This window comes from Acomys minous (genome assembly GCF_964271855.1).
Source record: "Acomys minous genome assembly, chromosome: 6".
Classification (NCBI taxonomy): domain Eukaryota; kingdom Metazoa; phylum Chordata; class Mammalia; order Rodentia; family Muridae; genus Acomys; species Acomys minous.
Window position 1 is genome coordinate 22,462,824 of NC_140487.1, and position 12,359 is coordinate 22,475,182.

Consider the following 12,359-nt stretch of genomic DNA (forward strand, 5'->3'; position numbering starts at 1 on the left):
TAAAACTATCACAGCCATTTGTAATAGAAAAATATAGTGCAGAAAAAAATACTTTAAAACACATTCTAGTGCCCTGTTTTGGTTATTTGGTACAGTCTTTACATGATAATTAGTAACTTCATGAAGATGAATAGCTACTTAGCAAATTCATGAAGTACTTCAATTTTCATAGAAATTATTTTTTTTTCAAATTTCAAATAATGGCATAATTTTATGACAGGAAACCAGATCTGGGTTTTATTTATCATGAGATCACCCAAAGAGATTGCTTTCCATTTTCTGATTATGAATTACTCAGTATAATTTTATAAAGCTATACTGAAAAATTACTGAGAAACTATTCTGAAAGCCACAGCCCTGTGTTCTTGCAAAGCACATAACAGGTGTTCCTACTCCCTGTGTCCTTTGTATACACATTCATTCTGTATTCAAATCACAGAAGCAAGAGGCAGGATAGGGTCTGTTACCTCACTGCTAATTTCCCTAGCAAATAAGCCAGCAGCTGCTGGTCCATGAACCAACTTGCCACTGAGATCAGGGCGCGCTGTGCATGGGACAGGATGCTTTCATGGAGCTCCTCAGCAGCATGGTTGGGACCTTTCTTTGCAAAATATGCCTTCTTCTTATAGGTAAGGCTATGCATGAACTGGCTTTTAGGTACTTGGGGTTTGGGTTGTGGGGGTTTTGTTGGTTTTCTTTGTGGCTTATTTTGGTAGGCATAAGGTAAATATTTGCTTTGGGCTGTAGATTTTCTCAGATAATTGAAGACTAGGTCAGAACCTTTTAACAATAACACACTGTTCCAGCAAAGACACAGGAACGTGTAGGAGAAATGAGGTGCAAGAAATGATTGCTTTTGTTTCCTTGGAGGACCAGCTATTGTCAATGGGACTCGCTAAGAAAGTTAAGGCAGTATAAAAAGCTCCCGAGTCTCTTCTTTTCCCAGCGCTTACGGATAGGCTCAATAATTTTTAATAGTGAATGTTTTAATTGACAAATGTTCTAATAGTGCATTCAATTACAACACAGAATGAAATTCAAAACAACTCATAGTAGTGGCTTTCTTTTAATTAAAAATATCGCTTAAATTAAAGATAGTATACAAACTGTTGTTTCCTCTTTAAATATAAATATTGGAAAATGTGAAGTTATAGCTAACTGACAAATGAGAGAAATGTGTTTAAAAGGATCAATGTTCCAAAATGCCTTTAGTTTTTCTCTTTGTCAATGACTAGTCCTTTTTTTTTTTTTTTTTTTTTTTTTTTTTTTTTTTTGCTGTATCTTAATATTTTTCTCTCATTCTCTTTTGTTGTAGAGTTTGCCCCCCTCATATCATCACATGCTTTTATCCAGCAATATTCTTTTCATCAACTGTCCTATTCTCCATTCTTTCTATTTTAGGTTTTAAAAGCCAAGTTAGTTCCTTGTTGTGCTTACATTAATCTGATAGAAGTGTAAAGGGACCTTTATTCTTTAAAGAATAGCTTAGATATATAAAACAATTTGAGCTTTGGGTTTTGGGGGCATTTAAGGCCTTATTTTCTCTAACATGTTTTGTTATTTCTCATTATAAACATGATTACTATTCACATTGTATGTGATGCATATAAATCTCACTGGCATAAAACTGCCATCTGTAAATGTCTGTTTCTCATAACTGTAGTCGTCTCAAGTGCTATATGGCCACACTATCAAATTTAAACCTGTAATATGGTCTATGTTCTTTATAAAAGCATCTGTGACCATAATTTCAACATCATTCTTAGCTATTAAGTGATTCTATGTTGGTTTCTCATTTGATGTTTGCTTTTAAAAAAAAAACAGTGGAACTGGCTCTTTTCCTTTTTTTTTTTTTTAATGGCCTTAGAAAAATTCAAGAATGAATTCAGTTGAGAAAATTCAACTAAAATAAATTTAAGATGTACTTGCAATTTCTCCCAAGTTCAAAACCAAAGTTGATATTATAGGCCAAGATCTCCGTCCTCACAGAAAAGCATTTTCTCTGAAAGTGGTGAGTCATAAAGGTCCCTGAGTAACGTGCAGTTCCTTTGGCTTTTACAGTACTAACTTGTCTTTGCACTTTCAAAAGATTTTAAAAGTAAGCTCCAACTATATAGTTAAATAGTACATTCAAGATACAGATTCATAAATTCCTATTTTTTTCTAGCGATGCAAGAGTTTATTTTCTGTCAACAGTAGTTGTGTTTTGTTTGCTAATACTGTGTGTGCTAATGGGGAAATAAATACCAACTATTTTGAGCTGCCGTAGAGGTCACTTTGTAAAGCCTGGTGTTTATATTCAATACAGTAGAACTGCTGCCAGGAGTCCTTTGTTGATGGAACAAGGATGAGTTTTACAGTGTCCTTTCAAGTATTCCTTAGCTTGCTATCCTTTTCATAGGTACCGTTGCTACACACATCTCTGAAGTGAAGTTATTGCTGTAATTTTGTGTGCCAGCTTATGAGAGGGGTTTTTAATGTTCCTCCAGGTTGCTGTTAGTGTCTTAAAGGTAGAAGGTCTTAACAGTTCTCTTACATTCAGGAAGTACTGGTCAATCTAATAAAACCAAAATTCTCATTTATGTGCAAATATTTGGAATATCAAAAGAAAATTAAAATTTCACTAATATTTCTATCATTTACATTCCTGAAGTTTTTCTGCTTGTACAGAGGGAGCTTGGAGAAAGCTAGTCTTTTATGTTTTCTCATACGACTATAAAAGCTCTTAAAAATTTTCAAAATGAACATTATTTTCTAAATTAGTAACCACTGTGTCTGTTAAATTTATAGCAAGAAACACGTCAATAGATATAATGTGCACTTTTAAAATGCACAGGAAACATAATGTTACCGGTTTATTCTCTGAATCTCACAATGGTTGCATCATATCAGTGGATTCAGGTCTTTCCTAGTAGGAATGTTTTAGGCACTCAATAAGGAAACTCATTCCTTGTTGATACTTGTTACCTATATCTTGGCCCATAAAAATAATATAGGCACTGAGGGTAGTGGCCCACACCTTTAACCCCGGCACTTCAAGGCAGAGACAAACATATCTCTGGGATTTCTAGACCAGTTAGGTCTATACACCAGCCAGGACTTCATAATAAGAGCCTGTCTCTAACAATAAAATAATATCCAAATTAATAATTAATAATAATGACATAGGCAATCTCCAGGCAAACTACTAGCATAGCAGCTGTACTGTGTGCACACATACTTGGTAAATAATTTTTCATTTTATATTAAATTACTGAATATATTCAGAAATATCTTTGACAATACATTATTTAAGGCAGTAATATATAGTTCATTCTCTTAAATAGCCCAATGAACTAGTTTTCCTCGTTTATATGGTGAATGTAAGTGCCATGTAAATTGTGTTGCTTTCACTCAGCGCAGTGATACCCACCTCTGACCCCCTGTATTTAGGAGGCTGAAGAGGGGAAACCCTCAGGTGCAGGCCAGCAAAGGCATTTTAGTGAGGTCTATCTAGCAACCCATGTCTCAAAATAAATTTTTCCTAATAAGGTAGTTTAGTTATTTTCTGAGGGGAAAGGGCAGAGGGTTGATTTTTAAGCAGGGTCTCAGTGTGTAACCCTGGCTGGCTTTGAACTTACTGTGTAGATCAGACTGGCCTCTGTCTCTCAGAGATCCACCTTTCTCTTCCTCCCAAGTGCTGGGATTAAAGTTGTGTGTCACCATTCTGATCTATTAAAGTAACTTTGACCCCAGGCTACAGTATTTGTGGTATATTTAATGACTTTTGAAATAAAGTTTTCTCCTCATAACTTACTTAGGATCTCTAAATTATCCTGCTCATAGTTGAGAGCCAACGTTTGAATCAAGATTCAAAAGTTAGTAACCTTTTCTTTCCAGTGACGGTGCCTAGCAACCATCTCCAACATGGTAATGAAATTTAACCCAATTCTTTACAACTACAATTACATCAACTAAACCATAGAAAAACAGAAAAGTAAGAACCTCTTCAGCCACTTCCCCACATGAGAAAAGTGGATTGGCTAAGATCAAAATCAGGCTTCGTGCATCCCCCCGCCCTTGGTCTAGCAGGGACTCCCAGGCTGAGCTGAGAGACACAGTAAATGCCCCAGTAAGTCTCTGACAAAGCAGCTCCATGCCAGAGGTAACGCTACCACCCACCCCCACACACACTTTCTGTCAGCAGCCATGCAGTTCTTTCCCGTGCGTTCTCAGCTGTGATTCCCAGCATACCCCCTTGATTGCTTTGGTAACAAACGCGGAATTGCCAATTTGTCAGAGCACAGCCCGAGATTGACAACTTAATATGTGGACTAAATGCTGCAACTCGCTATTTCAGATTCCTGTGAGCCCTTCCTCTTGAAGTGGCTACTCTGAGAAAAGTACCTCAGGATATTGAGCACCTACGTAATTAGAGATCAGAGAGAGGCTCTGTGCGTCATCGAGTATTACCATCTTTCCACACACAAGGCAATGAGCAGAGACTTAAAGTGGCATGCTTACCTAAAACCACATTTTCTGACTAAACACTACTTTAAGACAAGTATATCTCCTTTGTTAAGACCTCACATTTCCAGCTTTGACAAAATATCATATGAAATATTCTCTCTGCAAGTTTAGAAAATGCGCATGATCCTGTCTTCATTTCAGGGCAAATTGCAAGTGATGAATCTAAGAAGTGCTGGTGAACATAGCTTCAGGGGAGTCTAGGATCAGATATGAACCCTGACACATGGCTAGTAGATATTTTCATATGTAGCCAAGGGGGGAAAAAGGGAACATAGCAACACAATTAGTGAAAGTTACATTTTTCATGCCTTAAGATAGAAGTAATAAACTAAAACCATTTTTATTTACTGTCCATCAAAAAACTCTGTGTCTCTAATTTCAATGAAAAACACAGAGATGCATTTTATTTGTTTAAAAAAAAAACCACATATCTGAGGAAGCGATTGGCTCTTGTTCCAGCTCCCACCCCACAGCCCAGTGTCTTTGTAGCTGTCTGACTGTTGGAGCGTCTCCTCTCTCGCAGCCTCTGCTTTCACATAGCCTTACACATCACCAGTTGTAAGACACTGGTTTGCTCACCATCTTCCTTAGTTCTTCCTACAATGTCCTCACAGAACCCACCACGCTTTTGCTTTAAGCAGCTCTACTCTTTAGATATTTTTTTATTTTTTATTTTTAATCTCTCAAATCAGGAAAACTCCAATTCGAACACTCTTGTATACTTGCCCACACAGAAACAAACCACGCACCTTATAACACCTTTGACATGGATGAGCTAAGGTGAAAGTGTAGTGTGGGTTTGTCCACAGTACATGGAGAGCCCAGGAGCCTGGCTGCACGGCATGCCCAGCTCTCCACGCTGGGAAGAAAAGAGACCACTGACCCCTGGTAGAACTTGATTCCTCATGGGACTGGAGCAACATGTGTGAGCTTCTCCCTGGAAACCACTGGAAAGACAAACAGACCTTTCTGCCTTTTTTTTTCTTTATTCCAATTGCCTTCCATAAGTTGGTTTAGACGAGGCTTAAACCCCTCACATTTCCTGGAAGCAATGAAAATGGAAAGCAATTGAATAGGACAAGCATTTTATGTATGTAAGAAAAGAGAAATGAGAAAGAAAAAAAAATCCTTTGGATGCTCCGCAGCTACCATCTTCTCTCACCTACTCAGTTTCATTCCACCTGCATCTGGCACTGCATGCTTCACCCTTTCTGTTTCTGACGAGTTCATTCCCAGTGCCTACAAACTCAGCTTCATGCCTTACATTTCAGCCCAGCCTCTTCCCCATTTTTCTCATCACACTTTCAACAAAGTTACTCAAAGCATCTATGCTTACTGTTTTAACTTTCTGTGCCATTCTTTTTTAAAATTGTTTTAAATTTTATTTATTTGTGTTTCTGTCTCTGTCTGTCTGTCTCTGTCCGTCTCTGTCTCTGTCTCTGTCTGTCTCTGTCTCTCTGTCTCTCTGTCTCTCTCTCTCTCTCTCTCTCTCTCTCTCTCTCTCTGTGTGTGTGTGTGTGTGTGTGTGTGTGTGTGTGTGTGTGGCAGGGGGTGTCACAGGAGAACATGAAGTAGGGAGTTAGTTCACTTTTTCGACCATGTGAGTCTTGGGGACTGAACCCAGGTTGTCAGGCTTAGTGACAGGTGTCGTTGTTCACAGGTCCATCTCACTAGCCCTGCACCACTGTTTTTCTCTTGGTGTTGAAAATAGTCTACATTTAAGCTCCACACATTACCCTATTATTTCAAATGTTCCTCTGATGGTTGCTTCATACCAATACCACCCACTTAAAAAATGAAGCAAAGAGCTTTCAGAGTTCTAAAAGTATAGTATCCTGAAAGGACTTTTTTCATTGCAAATGGTAAAAAATATAATATTATTTATTATATATAATATATAAAATATAATAATATATTTTATTGTGCATATTGTATATATTTATACTTTGCAATGGTATATATACTAATATATAAATGTATTTGTAATTATTATTATATTGGGACATCTACAAGTTCCAGAATCTAAGAAACAATGTATGAACATAATATATAGCCATAGCAGTGAGTTCATGGGCCCAAACAACACAGCCACTGCACAGGACTGTACATTAGGAAGAGCTCTATACCTCACATCTATGCAGGTCTCTAATTGTATCCTTAACTACTTTTAATCGGTTTAATAATGAAAGCATGATCACTTTATCCATTCAGCATGGCCTCTTGTATGTTCAATGCTCTCCTCAAAATGAGTATGCCCTAAACTGACTTTTGATTTCCTCACACCACACCCAAAACTAATAGTCTTCTGTCTCCGCCCCATGATTTACCTGCCAGCTGCAGCTCCATTATTCCAGATGATTTAAGCCAAGCATGTGAAGGTGCCCTTTCTTCCTCCTTGTACTGTGTATCCCATCCTGCAGTGCAGCAGCTCATCTTTTAGGTCACACCAGCCCTCTCTCACGTTGCTCACTGCACCGAGGTTCGGGACAACCCCCATCTCCCGCCTGCTTTGTTGCGGTCCCTTCCCAGGACACCTCACTGCTCTGCTTCTCTCTGTGTTCGGTCTGTTCTCATCCCAGCTAGTGTGGGACAAGGAAATCATTAGAAGAGCCGTGTCCCTCTTCTGATAGCAAAGCCACAGTTGCATTTTCATTGTACATAAAGCCGCCCAAGACTCCCGTGGTTTTACAATCTCACCCCATTTGTCCTGCTTATCGCTGACCTCAGCTCTGTCCGCGCTTCTCCTCCTCCACTCTGTCCCATCACTCTGCCCTTTGCTGTTCCTCAAGCACCAATCACAGCCCTCTATGGAAAAGGGATAATTGGCTTCAACTGAATGCGGTTTACTGTCACTTTTACTAGGTTCCTCAGATTTGGTGTGACTTTAACAGAAAGAGAAGGGGACTTCCAAAAATGGAATATTAAGCTATTCCAGAAGGCTTTGCAGAACTATCTTGCGGGGGAAATAGTCCCTTAATAAATCAGGAATTGCATAGTTTCACTAGGATATGGCATTGGCATAATTGAATTTCAAATTGTTTAATGGTTTTATTGGACTTCAGAGCTCATAATTGTTCTCAGGTCTTCGTTCCCTATTATTCTGTAATGGGAGTAGATAATAACTTCTGCTTCTTGGGTTTTTTTTTCTTTTTGGCCTTGCCTTTAGAGAAGTCGTGCAACCAGCATAGTCACTGGGTGGAGTCTTTGAAATGCAGAAAGTTTCAGAGACAAATATTTACCTCTCCCTGTAACTGGTCCGAGAATAGTCAGTATTGAGAAGGCTTCTTCTTGGAAAGGGATTTCCACCTGACTGGCTTCTCTCTGCAACTGCGCTTTTGTACTATGAGATGTGGCTCAGAGTGCTCACAGTTTTCTTTCCCTGCGTGGCAGGTACTTGTTTGGGGCTGAAGGTAACCGTGCCATCACACACCGTCCATGGCATCAGGGGACAGGCCCTCTACCTCCCTGTGCACTATGGCTTCCACACTCCGGCATCTGACATCCAGATCATATGGCTGTTTGAAAGATCCCACACGATGCCCAAATACTTGCTAGGCTCTGTAAATAAATCTGTGGTTCCTGACCTGGAATACCAGCACAAGTTCACCATGATGCCACCCAACGCATCTCTGCTCATCAACCCGCTGCAGTTCGCCGATGAGGGCAACTACATTGTGAAAGTCAACATCAAGGGAAACGGAACTCTGTCCTCAAGTCAGAAAATACAAGTCACTGTTGACGGTGAGTCCTCAGCAACAGCCTATGGGAGGCCAGGTCGGGTCAGCAGAGGCTGAGGGTACCCAAGCTTCCCAGGCTTTATGGCCCTGGCCCTTGCAACGCTGACTGACTTAGCTAACCCACAACCCCCTGCCCAGTGTCATTCCCCACCTCGTAAAGCTTTCTGAGATTTAATTATATGTGTGTAGAAGGGAGGTGCCCAGTGCAAAGCACAAGATCTTCAAGCAGTAAGCAAAACTTACTGTTTTTTTTAAGGACTTATATAAAGAATAAAATAAGGGCATTTTAATTTTCCCATTTGTAGACCATATATCCTGGGAAGGCCCTTATTTTTAATCATGTGAACATTTTTATTTGGTATAATGTTTAAAGGAAGACGACCTAAGGACTTTATGTAAGGACAATAAAAGTTTGTAGGAATGTTCTCTGAGGGAGAGTGGAGTTAGCGAACTTCCAGGCATTTCTTTTTTCTTACTAAGATTTATAAGTGGCATACCTTGAATATACTATTCACAAAATTCAATTTCATATTTTTCTGTCTACTCTTTACTTGACAACTAACTTTAACTTGACAACTAACTCATTTTGGTATATATTGAATTGATCCTATTACTTCCTCAGACCAAGGCTTTGCGTACATCACTGGCCATCCTGTCTTCTCGTGATGTACACCTAGTCTGCAAGAAAATTACACTGGCTGCTTTCACACACACCCCTTCACCACTGTCATGCTCACACCTCTAACTATATCCTAAACTGTTAGAATAGCTTGCTTCCTGGTCTTTCTGCTTCTGCTCTCACATCCTCCAGCAAAGGCCTGCCATAGCTATTTCATTCAAAATGGGGGTCAAATTACTAATGACAACAGTCAGAGCCCAGCACACCCAGAACCTATCTGACCCCATTCTTCACCTCTGTCCATTATACTCTCTGTTCTGGCCACACCAGTCCCTTGCTTTTCCTAGAACAGGACAAATGTACCCACAACTCAGGGCCTTTGATCTCACTCTTTATCTAGACAGTTTTCATTCCAAAGATAATTTCCTTTATTTCTTTTAGGCATCATCTCAATTGTCGTGCCTGTGAAATCATTCCTGACCACTCTACATGCTATATAAAAATATTATCTTAGTCCAAAACAACAACAACAACAACAACACACACACAAAATGGTCACTGCCTTTATTTCTGCTTTTCTCTTTGTCCATCTCTTTGTTAATAGTATGTGTATTTAAGTTTTTTGTTTCTCTTGCATGACTGGAACATAAGGTCTGTGGGACATTGTCTGTTTCTTCTTAGAGTCAGAACTCTGCTGGACATAGCACATTCCATAACCCCTATGGAGTAGAGTCAGGCAAGAGACAGAAGAGGCTTCCGAGGACTAAGACATTTATATGGTGATCAAATGCCTGCAAAGCAATTGTGGGAAAGTGAAGAGATACCTAACAGAAACACTCATAAAGTTCTCCTGCAACAGGTTTTCATCAAAGTTATAAGAGCCCTTACACATGTATTGTAACTTTGGATTTGTTTAGGGAAACGAACAAAGAAATGTAGCGAAATCTTAACAGGCTTTAAGGATCTAAACAAAAACCTTTTCAAAAGGGAAACTTCAGGGCTAAGTTACATTGTTACAGACAAGTGTATGATTTGGATGGCTATTCCAGTGAGTGGCTCTCCTTGTACAATACTGTTTCTGTGTTGCCTGGTTATCTCATACCACTTACCTTCCCACACAGAGATGTCTTGGATGTGTTTCAACTATGAACAATGTACACAATTCATTTTTTTCTTTTAAAAACATAATAACATATACAAGGCGCCATTGCAAACCTTTTGCTCTTGTCATGGGAAGACAAAGGGTTGAATGAAATGAACTAACCAGTAGATGACATCCACCTTGAAAAATGCCAGCTGTCCCTAAGTTACTCAGTTCCCTTCCCAGGTGCTTCCAACCTCATTTTTCCTTATCTTTCACTTGCTTCTAACTCCCCTGGGCTGGAGAATTAGGTCTGTTTGTGCCCCGGTGCACAGTTTCCATTGTAAGAAAATGTAATGATAATACATGATAAATTTGCCTGAGGAAGAAGCATCAAACTCAACTGGGCGCTTGATGGGAAATCAAGGCCTAAAGTAGTGGATCCAATCAGAGGGTGCCTATGTGTTATCTCAGCCTCTCTTTGCTCTGTGAGCTTATACAGGTGGAGACTGTTAAATGTCTATCTCTCCAAACTGCAAGAAAAGAACGTTGGCAGGTGGAAAGACCTCTTCTCTTTGCCAGTGAAAGGTGTATAAGTCTGAGCAAGTAACTATTTTATTATGTCTTCTGTCGATGTGTTTATTTACATGGGTGTGGGTGTATGTGTTCCCCCACATGCTGCAGACGACATGGAGAGGTCAGAAGAAAACTTACTGGGGTCATTTCACTCTTTCCACCATGTGGGATCTGGAGAGCAAACTCGGACTTGACAGCAAGTGCCTTTAGCACTGAGCCATTTCACTGGCCCATTTCATCCAACAGAGTAAAGAACTCTGAAGGCCAGTGGCATCTGCTGAATTGATAGTGAATGCATATGTAATGACCAACTCCTTCCTTCTTCTCTTCCTTCCTTCCATCCTTTCTTCCTTCCTTCCTTTCCTCCTGCCTCTATGCCTCCAAATGCTGGGATTAAAGGCATGTGCATGTGTCACCACTGCCATGTTGTGATTACCAATCTTATCCATGTACTTAAAGCTAAAAGACAGTGAAGAAACATTTATGTTCTTCCATATTTGTCCATTTGCCTTCTGCATGCTACATTTATAAAAACAAAGCTAGTTTCTCATCTCTTGATGAGGAGTTTCCGTTGGATTTGTCTTTTATATTTCAAATTTAATAAAATTCCAACTGTCAAATAGATACAGTATTGATCAAAATGTAGACTTTGGCTTGTCAAAGAAATTGCGTATATGCTGCTCTCCAAAAATGTCTGTACACATTTTCAGAAGTATACCATATGTGAGCTATGTTATTGAATTTTCAGATGTTGTATAAAAATTTGAAGTTGTCACATCCCTTCTTGCCAGATGACTTTAGTACATTATAAGTCAAGAAAGGGAAATTGCTGTGTACATTTTGCCTGCGAATGTAGCTTCATGGGTGATAAGCATTTGTCAAGCATGCATGAACTCTTAGGCAGAGAAGGGGGCGGAGAGGGAGAGAGGGAGAGAGGGAGAGAAAAGCTTTGCTGCTAGAGAAACCATAATGAACAGGAGAGTGGAGCGCTGGGCCTTGAGCCACTAACTGCATTATATAGGAAGTAAGGAGATTAATTGGCAATACTTGAAGAACAGATTTAAAAACTTGACTAGCTCTAACTGTATAAATATATTTCAAATTTTGCCATTTTAAGATTTCTGTGACCTTTTAATGTCCTCTTTAACAATTACCCAAACCGTCTACACTTACAAACTATTGGAATGTTGGGATAATTTCCCCACTCCACACTGGAAAGGCTTCTTGGAATTTCACTATAGCTCTACAGATGGAAAAAAAATCATTTCTATGTCTCTTGGTGCTGCAGATCCTGTGACGAAGCCAGTGGCTCAGTACCATCCTGCTTCTGGGGCTGTGGAGTACGTGGGCAACATTACGTTGTCCTGCCAAGTGGAAGGAGGTACCAGGCTAGTCTACCAGTGGAGAAAAAACGGGAAGCCGATTTGCATCAGCTCCAGCCACTCGCTTTCTCCCCAAAACAACACCCTTTGGATTGTTCCAGTGACAAAGGAGGACACTGGGAACTACAGCTGCTTCGTCTCCAACCCTGTCAGTGAGATGGAAAGTGATATTGTTGTGCCCACCATATACTGTAAGTAACTTGTTTTCATTTCTCTGGATTTGTGGGAAGTTCTCTCACAGGCATAGGCATAGACAATATCGGAGCCAGCTTTCATTTGGTCTTTAACAGTACTGTAGCTCAGTGCTGGCTGTAGTCATATCACGTAGGCCAGTGGTTCTCAAGCCGTGGGGTGCAACCTGACTCCTGCATAAGGATCACCTAAGACCACTGGAAAGCACAGATGTTTACATTACGATCATAATAGCAAAATTACAGTAATGAAGAGGCAATGAA

General features: G+C 39.8%; 1 protein-coding gene across 1 annotated transcript in view; it reads left to right on the forward strand.

Moving 5' to 3' along the window:
* The first annotated feature begins 451 nt into the window (after window positions 1-451).
* The window catches only part of HEPACAM2 (HEPACAM family member 2), a 35,486-nt gene continuing 23,578 nt past the window's right edge, over window positions 452-12,359 (forward strand). The window contains exons 1-3 of the mRNA XM_084786919.1: window positions 452-629; window positions 7,900-8,250; window positions 11,811-12,095. Of these exons, the coding sequence (XP_084643045.1) occupies window positions 551-629; window positions 7,900-8,250; window positions 11,811-12,095 (715 nt within the window). The 5' untranslated portion in view covers window positions 452-550. The remainder of the gene's footprint in view (window positions 630-7,899; window positions 8,251-11,810; window positions 12,096-12,359) is intronic.